Here is a 17,657-nt window from a genome sequence, read left to right as displayed (position 1 = left end):
GGATGGTGCTCGTGGGGCCCCCCAAGCCACCAATGGAAGGATGCCGCTGGGTGGGGGTGGGGGCAGGCACACGCCGCTATCCAGAGGGGTGGCTAGCACCAACACAGCTTGAGACCCAGCCAAGGGCCTGTGATTCACCAGTCCCACCAAGTGCACCCTCAGCACCTCTCCCTCGTGTCCGACACGACCGCCGATCCAGGGAGACCTGCCCTGTAGCTCACAAGAGGCGGGGAGGCAGCTAATCCCCTGTAGGAGACACCCGGCCGGGAGGCACCCTCCAGGAATCGGCCAGTCTCATCGACTCAGCGTGCCAGTCCAGCTGCAACGGCTCCGCCCCATGCCGGGGAACCCAGGCAGAGTCGTACTCAAGGTCCCGGCGCCCACGCCACCTGTAGGCCCCACCAGCGGCCGTCGTCGCTCCGCCGCCCCAGGCCACATCACGGGTCAGGACTCGGCTCAAATATGCAGCGCCAGGTTGCGTCACCCCCGGGGAAGCCTTGGAGAGTGAAGGCGGGCCGGAGAAGCAGGATGTGTGCAGGATATAGATCGAGGCTGGACGGAGCTCACTTAGCAAACGTCCGCCATGATGGCTCGCTAAGCCACGCCCCCCTGCAGCTAATATTTGACTGGAATATTAAACAGTTATTCAATTCAATTCAATTCAAAAATTCTTTATTTCGGCCAATTTGGCCATAAAAGAGAACAATATGAAACACAGACGGGAAAAGGGGTTCAGGGAAGGTATATAAAAAGAGGGATGGGAGAAAACAGGTAACATTTAAAATTCATTGATGTACACATGGCAATATTTTTGTACAGGCATAAATACCCTTTCGTCAATAAAAATGTATAAAAATAATGTCAAATTCAGAGCACTCTTTTCTCGACATTAAGGCTAGCAATCAATATCAATTAATTTACGCCCCTTGCACCACATAGCTAGCAGAAATGTACATAGTGCAAACACAATAGGGCTTGTTAGAACTGGCTATTTCTGGTTGTCTAAGGCTGACGCCAAAGCTAGGCAGAAACCACCATTCTAGTCAGGGCAAGGGAGTCACACGCCAAGATAACCCCTGCTCACCCCCTTGGTAGCTTAGCACGAGCAGACAGCCTTATCCCGGAGGAAATGTGTAAAGCATTTGCGCCAGCACACAACAGCAACAACATCCTAGGCACACCACAAAAGGAACTCCACACAAGGTTATATAAAAATAACTTCTGTATTGTCAAAACACATCAGATAGAAATCACACATGTACATTGTGCCAACTGGCACAGGCAATATTCACAAGGGATTATTTACACCAGGATAGGGCCACATGGACCACTGTCAGAATCAGCAGTTAGTAGAAATAGCACTTCTAGAACTTAAAATAAGTATAGCACAAAATAACAGTTATAAATCACAACCAGTAACTACTGGTAACAGGTAAGTACGACCTACGCAACCCTAACCACCTTAGGAGCACGTCATGCAGGGAACCTGGACCTCACTAAGACCACCTGTACTAGAAAGAACAACCACCTAAGTATCACAATACAATTAGGGTATAAGCAAAGAACACATTACACATGATGCATCACAACATTCAGAGGTGTAGGGAAGGAAAACACATGATGCATAAAACATACATTCAGCGGTGTAATAACAAGGCACATGATGCATCAAAAACACATTCAGAGGTGCAGGGAAGGAAAAACACATGATGCATAAACCAACACATTCAGAGGTGTAAAATCAAGGAAGACACATGTGTCGGGCGAACAACAAGTTCCAGGCAGAAACCAGCTTCCTCAGAAGTGTAGACAGTGTCTCCCTCTGTTACAAACGACACCACACACCCAGCGAAATAGAAACGCACACAGGTCTGAGTGGTCGTTAGAAAAGAGAGAGACCAAAACCCATAGGTCTCCTGAATAGAAGATAGGGCACTCGGGAATGATTCAGCGATGAGGACGCAGTAACCTGCAGAGGAGAAAGAAAACAACACATACAACAGGGCCTTAGTGGATTCAAAAGGACACCAACGAAGAGATAAATATATTGCTGTACCAAGTGTGCTGCAATGCTCTTACCTGCCCATTGAGTGCAGAAAACCCAAAAGGTATCCAAGAAATAAAAGGTATATACGAACCAAAAGATGGGTGTATACTTTGGTCTCTCCGAAATAAAGATAAGTAGTTCCTTGGAAGAGATAATAGTCTCGAATCAATTCCCAATAGGTAGAATCCAACAAAAGATATTGTAGGTAAAAGTTAATCCTCTCTGCGTAGGCAAAAAAACACAACGTTCACAAATGCGTGCGAAATGTTCACCAAGGATCCTTCAAACCGGCTACCTTTAACCGGCGTGTCTTAGTGCACAAAATAACTACGTGGAGAATTGTCCGCAAACAAAAAAGGCAGAGAGTTCACAGCAGAATTTCGCAGCGAGTAGGTGCGGAGGCACAGGGAAGCCGAAGAGAGACTGACGGAACCAGGCAGCGCTTCCAAGCGTCACACCTGTGAACCGTTAGGGTGGAGGCAGGGTAAATCCAATCCCAAGGTCGGCGAAGGAAAAGGCAGGAGACACGAACCAAAACTCCGTAGTGGTTCTTGAAATGGACCGCGTGAGCCCACGCGGTCTCGAGGAGCGCTATCTCCGGGAGGGGAAAGAAAGGAGGAACACGAACACAGTTCACGGGGATACAGGAACAGTATCAGCGATACTCTGGTCGGGCACCAGGCAGGAATCCAAGCATGAAAACCAAGCACCGCCAAGAAGAGGGAGGAGGCATATGAACCTCCCAGACAGCAGCTGATTGGTGCAAAAGGAAGCAAGGTTTCCAGATCACGCCTCAAGGCATTCTGGGACATGTAGTCCCTGGTAGGCGGAAAAACACATTTCAACACACTCGGCACAGACTCGAAAGGCCTTGATTCCCCTAAGAGCTACGGGTCCTAACAGTGGGCACCTGGGAACATCCCAAGACCTAAACGGTGCAGCTGCCCACTAATTGCTGGGCAGCTGGGAATCAAAAACTGCGACAGGGTCCTCACTGACCCTAGAACAGAACGCTCCACATTGGCAGACGCCGACATCCTCCATCTCGCGGCCAGCATTTCCGGTCTCCCTCTCCACACGGGAGACCGGCAACGAAGAAAAGACAGGCTTCCCCCGGGCAGGGGGAAGCGGAAGTGACCGCCTCGAGGCCCCGCCCACGTCGCGCCACTGCTTACCTGGCTTCCTGTGCTGAGGGCCGCCAATGGCAGCGCGGCCCTTGGCGGGGAGGCGGGTGCAGCGCCTCTGTATCGATCTCCGGGCCAGCGGTGGTGATATAAAGGGGCACAACGAGGGGTGGGCACCCTCGGTAGCAAAATTAAAAGTAGAAACGGGGTGAGCACCCGGTAGACAAGTAAATAAATGAGGTGGCACCCATCAATAAAAATAAATAAATACAGTCACCGGGTGGGCACCGGCACTCACACATAAAGCGCTCTCAAGCGCTAAAGGCCAATCCACAACGCTTCTAGCGCTAGAACAGCAAACAAAGCGCTTTCAGGCGCTTTAGGCTATAATAAGCCCTGGCAAAAGCAAGAAAAAGTTCCCAGGAGTCTGCAAGCAGGGGACCACAGCCAAAGGTCCCTAGGGAAAGTCCAACAGTCTCAAAGTCCCTCAGGTATCCAGGGGCTGGGCAGGGCTCAGGGAGGCAAGCCTTACCCTGAGCCCAAGCAGCAGCACGCCCCTGGCAGGATTCAAGTCAGAAACAAGAACATTTTGTCACAGTGTCGTAATTTGACAATGGCCGGGTTAGCGCTTAGCTTTGCTACACGTTATTCCCCTTAACTTGGCCATATTAGAAAACGCCATTTTGTATGCTACGGCGGCCATTTTAGGGAATGAGCGGCCTCGTGGTCAGCATGCCCTTTAGTCCTTTGTCCGTACCGCTGACCATCCGAGTTTGCCCAGCAACAGGCTATTTTTAGTAACGGTCAAGCCTGTACATGCGCAGTCCCAACTGACCAGTCACCCCTCAGGAATGTTCCGCCAAACTGACCAGTGGAGTTGTAACCCCTTACATGAGTTGGCTGTGCTCCAAAAATGACCATATATGTACATAAAGCTCTGTAATCTCGTACCGCCTACCTTTTATTACCTGTAAAAATGTATAAAAGAAGGATTCGCACCAACGTTCGGTGTGATACTTCTTGCATTGCCGAAGGGTGCTGTAGGAATGTACCACCACCCCATGGGGTCTTAATAAACTTGTCCTTTGTACTTTTCAGTTTCCGTGCCAACAGTTCTTTCGATGTATGTGGGTTATCTACGGAGCATGTAGGCCTTGGGAACCCGATACCACAAATTGGCGACCACGAAGGGACTCATCGGCGACTCGGATGCCCGAAGGAGAGGTCGTGGCGAAGGATCGGAAACTCGCCATGGATGCGTACGCTGCCACTGAGTGACCCGAGTCTTGGCACCCACGGTGTTTTCTTCCTTTCCTTCTGATCTGACCTTCCAGGTGGCACCGGTCTCCGACTGAGTTCTTGATCGTCTGCGTTGCTGGATAGTGCCATTTGGCCGATTCGATTAAAGACCTTGGCAGTTGGAATCTGGACTTTTGAGATTTGGGTAAGATCTGTGATCGGTAAGGTAGTCTACGGACGCCTACTGAAGTTCTATGATTGTGACCATGATTTGAGTTAGCTAACATTTTGACTTTGTGAACTTTGAACCTATATGTGTAGTGCACTTCACATAGGCAGGCATGTAGAGATGTTTCTCTAATTTTGTTTTGTACTCTGAGCGGCACATTTGTGTGAAGTATTGTAAGTGCCATTTATATGGTATCACGCTTTCGTGATACTTTTTGAACATGCCTGTTTTAAGCACACTCCGAGGGATGTGCTGCCTTGGAAATGGTACCACAATTAGGTTAACAGAATCTCAGCCGGCTCCTCCAGAGGGAACTCCCAACCGTGAGATGTATGTAAAATTTGGCCTTCCCCCTATACTGTACAGTAAATTATGGCATAAGTATACCAGAACCGATCCCGAGTTGCAATGGCAGCTACATGGGTCGTTTGATTTGCGAAAGGTTCAGTTTGTGGAGCAATGTTTGTTTCAGCGCAGGTCTAGACAAGATATGTTTGATTGCGTACGAATGTGGGAGAAAACGGTGCATGAGCGTATGAAGCGTGAGGTTGCCTTGGCGGACAAAGAGCAGCGCAAGGCTGCTCGGGATAAGGCTTTACAGCTTGAGGAAAAGGAGGCGCAGGAGAAGAAAGAGAGGGAGGCACGGGAACGTAATTTGCAAACGACCGGTCAATTTCCTATTCGTTGTCTGCTTTATCCTGTCCTTAATAATGAAATTGATGATTTTTCATTACTAGATCGCTCCCCGCCTCCGTATGTCCACCCTACGGCTCCGTCCGAGGATTCCGGTGATGAAGGACAGGATAAGTCGGGAAAGGGGGATAAGTCCAGTGTCAGGTTATCTGCGGAGAAAGCCGCGGACTTGCGTAGTTGGGCCCGTAAATTGAATTTAAATTATGTAACTGTGTCTGACGTTGTTGCCGAGAGGGGTAAATGGACAGAACGAGAATTGATGTGTTTTTTGACTACTCTTGCTGATGAAATTGTTACTACATTTCGTAAATATTCAGAGACTTTAGAACCTAAGGCTGTGTCGGTTCATCGTGAGAATTTGGATAAAGGTTTATTTGTCCTTGCAGATGTCGATACCTTTTTCAAGCAACTGATCCAGCTGCGGGATGAGACGTCCAAGTTACGGGAAGAACAGAAAAAGAATAAGGAGTCCGTGCCGGGGTCCACTGAGCAGTCAAAGGAGTGTTCTCTTCGGGGTTCAGATAAGAATTCTAAAGTGCATGTTATGCCTATGCGTGAAGCTGCGCCTTTGTATGTTCCCCCTAAGGGGGATGGCACAGATGAGGATAAAACGTCGAAGGATGCGAAGGGGTACTTTATATATAATTGGGTATATACGCCTTGGAATAGAGCAGATGTTATGGCATTAAAAAATTCTTTGCCTGATCTTCGGAAAAATCCAGCTGCATTCTATGAAGGGGTGGAGGGGGCCATTTCCTCTTGTGTTATGACTCTTGTTGATATTGATCTCTTCTTTGGGTTAATTCTTCCGCCTGATATGTGGAGGTCGATTCGAAAAACTAATGATCAAACGACGTTTGGGGGAACTTGGAAGGAGATAAATCAGGCTGAATTAGATAGGGAGCCTGCATGCAAACCGTGTGACATGATTTTAGACCTCCCAGCGACTATTTTGACTAAACTAAAAACGCTTGTTCCTTCCAAAAAGATCGATTGGACTATGTTAGCTTCGTGCAAACAAAAGTTAGATGAATCTGTATCAGATTTCTTTACACGGTTCGAAGAAGCGTTTCATGATTACAGTGGTCAATCATTAACAGACGATACGGGTAGGCATCTGTTTGTCGATAAGTATGTGGCTAATCTCCTACCGGAGATTGCGAAACGATTGAAAACGAGCGAAAGTTCCTGGACCACGGCGACCCCTGCGTCTTTGTTAACTATGGCTCAGTATTATGAGCGGCAGGAATTAGAGGCTAAAGAAAGTGTGGATAGAAAGCGAAAGAGTTGAAAACGAAGGGGATGTTAGCACAGGTTCGTGGTACTCAGTCTAGAGGGAATGATAGAGGCAGGCGAGGAGGGAGCAATGTGTCGTACGGTCGTACCGATATTGCTGAGGACCAATGTGCATATCGTAAAGAATTTGGGCATTGGGCTGAAGATTGTCCGGTGCTTCGTGAGCAACGTAGTCAGCGTGGTCGAGGAGGTGGAAGGTCGAGGAATAGTTATTCGGGAGCGAGAGGTAGTGGAAGTGATCGTGGTAGGTTTGAAGCAAGGGGCCGTGGTCAGGATGAGCGAAACGTTTTTGATAGACGGAATCAGTACCAGATATCGGAGGGTGAGGATGTGGAACACCAGGATTATGTGCATGCATAGGATTGCGTAGGATGGGGTGTGGAATCGGTTGAAGTGCCAGTAGATCAAAGAGGTCCATATGTATCAGCGGACATTTTGGGTTCTACTGATCAGTTTTTAGTTGACACAGGAGCTACTCGTAGTGTTTTGTCTAAAAACTTGGTTCCAAGGGCTCCCCTGTCTGGCGATACGATCACATGTATAGGGTTTGATGGCACACCCTCTCCTAGCCCATTACCACAGCCTCTTGCACTTTGTATTGCTAAATTTTTCAGTTTTTCCCCGTTTTTGTTGTCACCTCACACTCCTGATAACATAATGGGTATTGATTTGCTTAAATATTTTCAAGCAACGATACGTTGCGCTCCCGAAGGAGTGCGGGTAATTTTGAATGACAATTACCCAGACTCACACAGATTTTTTACAATAAAAGACATTGAAGCATTAGCCTCTCTCCCTCACACGACCTCGGATACGGATGTGGGACAGATGCTTATTCCACCTATTCGAATTACTGTCAAGGAGGGAGTCTCCTTGCCACGTGTCCCGCAATATAAGATCTCTAAGGAAGGTGAAATTGCATTGACGCACATTGTTCAGGATTTGATTACTGCAGGAGTAGTGGAGGAAGTTCCTTACAATGTTTGTAACAGCCCTATTCTTCCGATCCTTAAGAAAGATACCGACGACAAAGTCTATCGATTTATTATTGATTTGAGAGAAATTAATAAAATTGTCATTCCCCAATACCCAGTGGTGTCTGATATCACGACATTGCTTACATTGGTTCCTCCAACGGCGACAACCTTTTCTGTCGTTGACCTCAAAAATGCGTTCTTTTCTATTCCTATCCATCCTGACAGCAGATATTTATTTGGCTTTACGTTAAATAATAAATCGTATAGATTTTGTCGTGTTCTCCAAGGTTACACAGAGAGTCCTAGCATTTATAGCCAGGCTCTAAAACGACAGCTTGATTCTTTTGACCTGCAACCCGGAGTAGCCCTTATCCAGTATGTTGATGACCTTTTGTTGGCTGCAGACACTTATGCACAATGTGAAGAAAGTACGCTTGCCTTGCTGTCCTTTTTAGCTCAGAACAACCATAAAGTTTCTAAGAAAAAGCTACAATACTGTAGACCCAAGGTGACCTACCTCGGTCATCTTTTGTCTAAGGAGGGGCGTGCATTAACATCAGATCGAATTCAGGCAATTCTAGATACTCCAGTCCTCCGCACTCAGAGAGATGTACGTGCCTTCATAGGATTAACGTCCTTTTGTAGACAGTGGATTATGGGGTTTTCGCATATTATAAAACCTTTGTTAGCATTACTGTCCAAAACGACACCAATGCCCCTTGAATGGACAGATGAATGTCAAAATGCTTTCGAACAATTGAGACAGGCCCTTTGCTCTGCACCCGTGTTAGGCACACCAGACTACTCAAAGATTTTCACATTGTACGTGCACGAGAAAGATGGGTGCGCGTTATCAGTGCTAGTGCAGGCACACGGGGACAAGCAGAGGCCATGTGCATACTTCTCAGCGGTTCTTGACCCTGTAGCACGAGGGTTACCTGGGTGTTTTTGAGCAGTTGCAGCAACAGCGGTAGCTATACGGCAGAGTGAGGGAATAGTATTATCGCACAAACTGTTGGTGCTAGTTCCCCATGCAGTAGATGCTCTGTTAAATCAAACAAAGACTCAATATCTTACCAGTGCACGTTTAACAGGATATGAGCTTACACTTTTGGCGCCACATATCACACTGAAAAGATGTGCTACCCTGAACCCTGCCACTTTATTGCCCTATCCGGTTGAGGAGGGCCAGGAAGAAAAACATCATGATTGTGTTTTCCTGACCGAGGAACAGACAAAGGGTCGTGTCGACTTACAGGATATATGTCAACAAAGAGAGAGGTAGGGAGAGTCAAGGACACTCTCTTAGTCCCCAGTTAAGTATCAAACAACAAGAAAAGAGAGGTCCGGTCAGTCACAAGGCTGCCAGAAATATGGAGCAAGGAGATAAGCGGGTTTTGTTTGTACACAGTCACTCTGATTGAGTAGGAAAGCCCTCACACACCGACCTGGTCAGTGTCATGCTTCATCATCGGGCCCCACCGAAGAGACCGAGTGCCTCTTCGATGTGCTGCGACGCCAGAAAGACTGCGGAGCTGGTCGTGTGGGGAGGACGTGATGTGAAAATTAGAAAATTAAAAGTGCCTAACAGGGTATCAAAAAAAACTTTTAATGAGTGATCCCTAAGACACGTGTTGGTGGTTTTATGTGTCTGAATTTACGTGCCAAGGTTATTACGAGTTGGGATAAATTCAGCTAAATACCACGCGCTTTAAAATTAATCAGTCAACATGTTTCTGCCGTACTTGTGGTATGTATTCACCAAGGCATTCTTCAGGACTATACCCCGGCGGTATGGACACTCTAATAGTCCACCCTGACCTGGGGGCGTGAAAGTGAAAAAAGGAAAAAGTGAAAAAGTGCTTAAAAATTAGAAGAGCAATTGCTCATTCTAAAAAAAAACCAAAATTCAGGGGTGTGTCAGCACTTTAAAATAGGGCGCTACTAGCACCATGGGTCTCGGGAGGAGGATTGGAGCGCGCCTGGCACATCGCCCTCAGCGTTCACAATCCGCTTCTAAACCTTCAAGAATCCTCTTAACCGGACCCCGACTTACAGGATATGCCACTTCCAGATGTGGATGGGGAACTCTGGGTTGATGGATCGTGTTTGAGGCTGCCAGATGGCACGACCTCTGCAGCATACGCGATCACGACACTTAAAACAGTGGTAGAAACAGCACGAATACCACAGAAATCGGCTCAGGCAGCAGAGCTGATAGCTTTAACAAGAGCCTGTGAATTGAGTGCTGGCCTATGTGTGAACATCTACACAGACAGCCGGTACGCTTTCGGAGTAGCGCATGACTTTGGTTTACTCTGGAAAGAGCGTGGGTTTTTGACTTCTCATGGAGTACACATTATGCACGGAGAACTGGTGCGTGATCTCCTAAACGCGTTGCTTTGTCCAAAGAAAGTAGCGATAATTAAATGCAGTGCACATAAAAAGATCACTGAGAAAGTGGGTCAAGGCAATGCTTTTGCAGATAACATAGCAAGACAAACAGCTATGTTCCGAACTGACTCCCCCATGTATGTAACTAAATCACAGGCCGAGCGATGGTATGATGCTAGAGCGGAGATACTAGATATCCAAAAATCAGCGACTGAATCAGAACTTGCGGCATGGCAGCAGAAGGGGTACTAGATGATGAGGGTTGTTGGAGAAGCAAGGATATGGAGAGATGGAAATTGCCTGCAGCTTACTTGCAAGCGATGGTCCAGATGACACATGGGTTGGCACATGTTGGAGCTCTTGCAATCACTCGATTGTTAACACGGGCTTGGGAGCATCCTGAGATTGCCAACACTGCCAAGAGAGTAGTGCAGACCTGCTTGATATGTTTACAGCACAATCCTGCAAAAGGGACGCATACTCCGAAAGGAGGGTTCGTTCCACCTTCTGCGCCGTTCGAAGTACTGCAAATGGATTATATCCAGCTTGAGCGTTGCAATAACCTGAAGTATGTCTTAGTGGTGGTGTGTGCTTTTAGCAAATGGGTTGAGGCCTTCCCCACGAAAGATAAGACGGCTTTGACAACGGCTAAGGTTTTGCTCAAGGAGTACTTCCCTCGTTACGGCGTTTGCAAATTTTTGTGGAGCGATAATGGTCCTCATTTTGTTGGGAAAATTGTGGAGTACGTATTGAAGGGATGGGGAATTCAGCAAAAATTCCACGCTGTGTTCCATCCCCAGTCAGCAGGTCTCGTTGAGCGGTATAATGCTACGTTGAAATTGAAGCTGGCTAAGATTGTGGCGTCCACGTCATTGAAGTGGCTGGATGCCTTGCCGCTAGCATTACTCTCTATCAGATCGGTGCCCCATTCTCGGACTGGCCTCACACCATATGAAGTGGTGTTCGGAAGGCCTATGAATATATGGGGAGTGCCTAAGCCGCGATTGTTACATGATGTGCCTTGTATAATGATGAACGACTATTTGGCACGATTAACAAATGATTTGCTTTCTATCCATCAACAGGTTCGAGAAGCGCTCCCTGACAATTCTGCTGGAGAGGCTCACAATCTTCGTCCTGGCGACTTTGTGATGGTGAAGTCGTTTGAGAGGGCAAATAGCTTGGAACCGAGGTGGCGTGGCCCCGAGCAAGTCCTCCTGGCAACTCGAACAGCTGTGCGAGTGACCAACAGAAAGCGGTGGGTGCACTCAACTCACTGCCGCCGTGTCTCTCCGGACCTGGTGAATCCTACTGTGCTGACCGACTACAAGGAGATTCTGGATAAAGAAAAGAGCCCAGCCGTGACATCGACCGAAGTTGAGGGAGCCTTCCCGGACCACACTGTTTCTGGACGACAGCGTTATAATCTGCGGCCACGATAGGAATAAGATTTTTGTTTTTCGAGACTGGTTGGTTACCGCTCTGGGGTTTGTGAAACGGAAACCGGGAATCTCAAGGGGGGGGGATCAGTTCTGCCAAGAGTAGCGACACCCGTCTTGACCCCGGAGAAGAAAACAACGGCTACCTCGGAGCTCAGCACCGTATTTTTCTTTTTTAGATATATACATTTGAGACATTGTGAACTCTTTGAACTATGGTGTCTTCTGCATCACGAGACAAAAGAATACTTGGTGCCATCTTGTTTGTACTGACAATCGTGGTGATAGCAGTGATAGCCTGGGTAGTAGAACTTGTGGTACCTGTACGAGAACACTTGCTGCCGACTACCCCGGCTCCATCTGAACACTTTCACTTCACTTTGCCCTACCATGAAGAACGGCACCGACAGACTTACTTGAACAATAGCTTTATTCAGATTTTACATCATACTCATAATATGACGAACACTTCCAATTGCTGGGTGTGTGGGATGTTGCCTGGTCATCAGAAGAAAGGGGGCACTCCGCTCATCCCACTCCCATTCTCCCACAATGGTTCCTGCAATGCCTGGTATACTCTTCTATTCACTTTACAATGGCCAACGAAAGGGGGGGTGCTCTTCCGTTTGAACAAGATTTGTTACCATGATCGGGATGGGTATCCAAGAGCTGAGGGTACACGATTTGAATGGGAAGAGTATCGCCCCGATAATGTGTCTGCACCCCGTGTTTACAGTAATCAAAGGAATATTAATATGTCCAGTTCACATGTTATTAATGTTATAAATACCAAGGCTGATCTCTGCATACGTAATAAAGGTACAATCCCGGTTGGAAAAAGTGAATGTAACACCACACTTACATTTGACAGTCCGAATGGCATATCATTTATGGCCTCTCGAAATACATACTTTATCTGTGGTAATAGAGGTTATCAGCAGCTTCCTCTCGGATGGTTAGGCACATGTTACGTATCTTTTGTATTGCCCCCTGTATTCATTGCCCCACCAATGTACCATAATGATTATGTGCTTTACCATGACTTTGTACTAAATCGTGTTAAACGAACTGTGGTTCTGGATGACATTGACCAGACCGATACCACCTTACAACAATATGTAGACTTTAATTTGGGACTGTTTTCCTTTGTGGGGGCTGCCTTGAATAGTCGGAAAATACGACGACTGACTCGTGTTGTCGAGGCTGTAGCCAATAATACTGCTATTGCATTGGGGAACATAACGGAAGAACTTCAGATTTCTAGAATTGTTACGCTCCAGAATCGTATGGTTCTAGATGTGGTTCTAGCTGACCGTGGGGGGCATGCAGAATCATCGGAAGTAGCTGCTGCGTATACGTGCCTGATAATTCGCCTTCTGTTTATGATGCCATCTCAAAGCTCCACAAAATAGCTGCTGAAATACACCCGGACAATGGTACTTGGACTCTTTCGGGGTGGTTCTGGTCGATGATTACCACTTGGGGTTGGAAACTGCTGACGATTTTATGTATCATTGTTGGGATACTGTTCTTTGTATGTTTATGTATACAATGTGGCCCTGCCTTATGTTCTATGTGCTTATCAGCTTGTATCCCATCCAGACGAGCTCTTGCTCAAAATGAAATGATGCTTCATAAAGAAGTTGCTCAAATAATGTTAATTGATATCGAAGATGAGTATCCCGATTACGTCCACTATGAGGTAGCTTCAGCTAAACGCTAAAAGGGTCGTCTGTCGTAATTTGACAATGGCCGGGTTAGCGCTTAGCTTTGCTACACGTTATTCCCCTTAACTTGGCCATATTAGAAAACGCCATTTTGTATGCTACGGCGGCCATTTTAGGGAATGAGCGGCCTCGTGGTCAGCATGCCCTTTAGTCCTTTGTCCATACCGCTGACCATCCGAGTTTGCCCAGCAACAGGCTATTTTTTGTAACGGTCAAGCCTGTACATGCGCAGTCCCAACTGACCAGTCACCCCTCAGGAATGTTCCGCCAAACTGACCTGTGGAGTTGTAACCCCTCCCATGAGTTGGCTGTGCTCCAAAAATGACCATATATGTACATAAAGCTCTGTAACCTCGTACCGCCTACCTTTTATTACCTGTAAAAATGTATAAAAGAAGGATTCGCACCAACGTTCGGTGTGATACTTCTTGCATTGCCGAAGGGTGCTGTAGGAATGTACCACCACCCCATGGGGTCTTAATAAACTTGTCCTTTGTACTTTTCAGTTTCCGTGCCAACAGTTCTTTCGGTGTATGTGGGTTATCTACGGAGCATGTAGGCCTTGGGAACCCGATACCACAACAGCACCCTTTTTATACCCAAAACCCTTTGTCTAAAGGGTGCAAGCAGTGTGAGAACCAGCTAGAACTGGTTATAGGGAATTACTTTCACTGGCCAGGCTAGGGACATCAGACGCACCCCAGGGGGTGGAGCCAGCATTGTGTGGGGAAAACCCAGACTCATTCAGGACCCTCAAACCAGACGGTCAATCCACAAGCAGGCCTAGGCTCACTCCTCCCCTCACATCAGCATGCTAAACACTCCATTCACCACCGGGGCAGACCCTCCCAGACTCTTGGAGCCAGGCTCTCCAGCCAGCCTCAGCAAATCACACGCCAGACACAAATTACACAAATATGCCAATTTCTAAAAGTGGCACTTCTACACTAGACACAATCATGCCGCATACATCATTGCGAAGCATTCAATCACACGAGTTCGCACATACCAAACTCGACCCTGCACTCCCCACACATCAGGAACTACCATGGGCATACATATTCCCCATTCATTCCTATGGGAGGGCAGGTCACTCACCACACATACACAGAGAGCTCACGCACTTTACACTGTACCACAGTGAAAAAGTGCGCAGAGGCCTAAAATCACCAACACCAGGTCACAGAAACAGGCTAGGAAAAAGCAAAAAGTTTCGGGGTGAACCTGCCAAAAAGGGCCAGGTCCAACAGGGCTCAATGTACTTGTTGTAAAAATTCTAAAAGCATTCAAGCAATGTTTAAAACCCAGATTTCTGCACAATGGTATCAACCATATTTTCTTGGTTTGGTGTATGCTGGACAAAAGAAGACAACATGAAGCTCATCTTCTAATTCACAGCTGGAGCCCGGGCAAAACTTATTAAAAGAGGCTGTCCACTTACTTGTGACGGCCTTGAGGGGTAAAGTGCCATGTCGCCATTGGATAAAAAGTTTGTGCGCTAAAATCGGGAAGACAACATCCATGAAGTCCTCGAAATAATAAGAAGTTTTGAATTCTAAAAAGGAATTAGTAAGGATACCTACATTAGGATCTGCAATTAGGAGTTCCAGCTTTTGCCCTTTGTAAATTTTAGTAAACATTTTTCGTGATACCTGACCACAGGCCCTTTCTGGATCTTGCCACATAGATTGTAGTCCAAGACTTAAAAGTTCACGCTTAATGAAAACAAGCCAGGGGATTTTGCCTACACAATTAAAGCTGAGGATCTGTTTAAGTTTGTCCCTATAGTTTAAAAGATCTGGTGTAGTCCATAATCTGTGCCAGAACCTTAGGGGCTTTACTGTTAGCTCGTTTGCAATGGGCATAGGTCCCAAATCTAACCTCAGTGGTGTTGATGGTGTACTCTGAGGAAGTGATAATATTCGCCTTACAAATTTGGACTCAAGTTTAGTCATTTCAGGGGCAGCACAGTGGACCCAAAGCTCACCCCCGTAGAGAGCAGCTACCCTTGCTTGCGTCTTATAGACCTCCAGAGCAGGACTCACTGGCCTAAAACTTGAAGAGTTGGAAACCTTTGAGATGGCACCCGACAACTGGGAAAGTTTCATGAGGGATTTTGCCTTTTGCGGACCCCATGACAAATGTTCATGAATTGTAACGCCCAGGTACTGGAAGGTCGTAACCCTTTCCAGACATACATCGCCCAATGATGGATTTGCGCGAGTGGACACTGGCGGGTTCAAAATCATGAATTTTGTCTTGTTGGCGTTGATCTCAAGGGCTCTGCTCCGACAAAAGTCCCCAAACCCCTCCAATATCCTCTGAATCCCCATAGGAGATTTGGAGAGTAGGAGGGTGTCATCTGCGAACATAATGGCCGGCACCCTCCTACCAGCTAGCCTTGGTGCGTCATTGTCAGGGACGCCGTCCAGATGTGAGATTACCCCGTTGACATACAGGCAGAACAGGGTCGGTGCTAAGACACAGTCCTGTCTCACCCCCCTGCCAACGGGGAACCTTGGTGACAGCGTCCCGTTCTTGCCACAGCAGACCTGGGCGAAGGTCCCCTCATGTAATCTTATGAGTAGCTCTAGAATCTGATGCGGGAGGCCCAGATCCTGAAGGACGGCCCACAGTTTTCCCCTAGGAACTAGGTCAAACGCGGACCGGAGGTCCACGAAGACCATGTAGAGGCTGCCACCCTCTACCTTTACCGCCTTCCAGTACAGTAGGATCAGTCGGAAACTTTGGTCCATACAGTTATTCTTATACTTGTCTGCTGAATATTCAACAAGAAGTAATGCTTTAAATCAGGTAGTTCTCTGCGACAAAATCATCTTCAGAGGAGATAATTCATCATTGACAATGAAAGACATAAAGTCAAAGTACTTCTTCTTTGATTATGGAATTGGTCTGAAAGGGAATCAGAAATTACACTGACGCTGTCTTGGAATTCTGTACTGAATGCCGGCATCCTGCCTCTTGTCACTGGATCAGGACAAATGTCTGTTCCCTTACAACAGGCCTATGAAACAACAAAAAACCTAGTAAGTTATTCTCATGTACTTGACTCAAAATATTTTTATACGTGCACGTAATAAGTTGATCGTTATGTTTAACAAATCTCAGAGCAGTACCTTACAAACTCACTCTTTGTTTAAGTCAAAAGCTGTTGACTGGTATAATTCCTTTTCAAAATGAACACAAAAAAAAAGAACGTTCAGAATACATATTTGTTGGTCAGGTCTTCAAATCAATATCACTTAAATTGTGTGATCTTAGGCAAAAATCATATTTCTCCAAAACTCCTTTTTTTCATTATCACATATGAAAGATCTTTCAACTATGTGAGTTCAGAATACCAGTTAAACAAAAAACCTATTGTATTTGATTTAATAGACTATAACTTTGCTGTATAATAACCTGCCTCCCCGCTCCCCTTATAGAGTTAACATGGCATCTGTCTTGCCTCTTAGTTCACTAATGATTCCTTTTTAAAAACTATCACCTTTAATAAGTACTTTTCAGTGCATTGCTAACATCAAAGCTTCCACAAGTTAAAGAAATTCACTTTTTGTATTTTGAAAAGACTTTACAGAACAGATAGATTTATGTAATGATTGCTGTATAATTTACATTCTTTTTTTTACAAAGATTTTCGTGTCCGGCTCGTGCACGGACTCTAAGAGGCTCCGCTCTCCCTGTTAATTTATTGGCTCCTTATTTCGAACAGCGCCGCAGGGGCATTAATACAGCAAACAGAGACACGGGCGAGGCCAGTGTAAACCGCTTTCGTTGACTCTACTGGAATGCTTGCTCGTTCGATTACTCTTGTCTAGGAAGGTGTGAGCACTCGCTCTCAACGTCATTCGCTCCCAAGTCTTTGAAGCAAAGGAGGAAGCGCGGTGTCTCGGCGCGCTGTTGGTTGTGTCTGTTTCGCGTCTCGGCGTCCTGTGATTGGCCCTGACGCTCGCGCTGTCCTCCCCTAGGCCGGCCTTGGACTGAGGATGTTTAGTTGGTCGTGATCTGTTGCTCCCGTCGGATAGTCATAGAATCCAGCTCTCCTCTTCGCGGGATGCTTGGGAGAGATGAGCCCCGGCGGCACTACGCTTCCTACACCCCCGTCCGTTCTTCTGTTTGCTGTGTTAATGCTGCTGCCACCGGTGGGCTTTGGGGCGCCCACCTGTCCTCCAGGACCCCCCGTTGTGCTCGGTAAGTGTGTTATTGTGCCCTGTTCTTATTGTGCGTGTCGGAAGTCACAAATATAGTTTCATAGTCATGAAACGGAGTCACGTGGCAGCAAAGTATTGGAGACTGGGCTACGTTTATGTAAACTTTAACTTGCAGCTTTGTGGCAAGCGAGTGGCGCAGCACAAGCAAAGCCCCGGAGGGTAGAAACATCATCTTCCCTTAATATCCCAGGAAGTGTAACATTCTAACAGGTTACCAGTGTAGGGAGGGGTCTACAACTGAGATCACGAACCGTAATCCC

At 46.8% G+C, this 17,657-nt stretch overlaps 1 protein-coding gene across 1 annotated transcript in view; it reads left to right on the top strand.

The window, feature by feature from the left end:
- The first annotated feature begins 17,139 nt into the window (after positions 1-17,139).
- PLA2G15 (phospholipase A2 group XV) overlaps positions 17,140-17,657 on the top strand; it is a 146,525-nt gene continuing 146,007 nt past the window's right edge. The window contains exon 1 of the mRNA XM_086947755.1: positions 17,140-17,377. Coding sequence (XP_086803881.1) covers positions 17,254-17,377 — 124 coding nt within the window. The 5' untranslated portion in view covers positions 17,140-17,253. The remainder of the gene's footprint in view (positions 17,378-17,657) is intronic.

Source organism: Lissotriton vulgaris, chromosome 12 (genome assembly GCF_964263255.1).
Source record: "Lissotriton vulgaris chromosome 12, aLisVul1.2, whole genome shotgun sequence".
NCBI lineage: Eukaryota > Metazoa > Chordata > Amphibia > Caudata > Salamandridae > Lissotriton > Lissotriton vulgaris.
The sequence above is the reverse complement of the archived record's forward strand: the minus strand, read 5'-3'. Positions and strand labels throughout refer to the sequence as shown.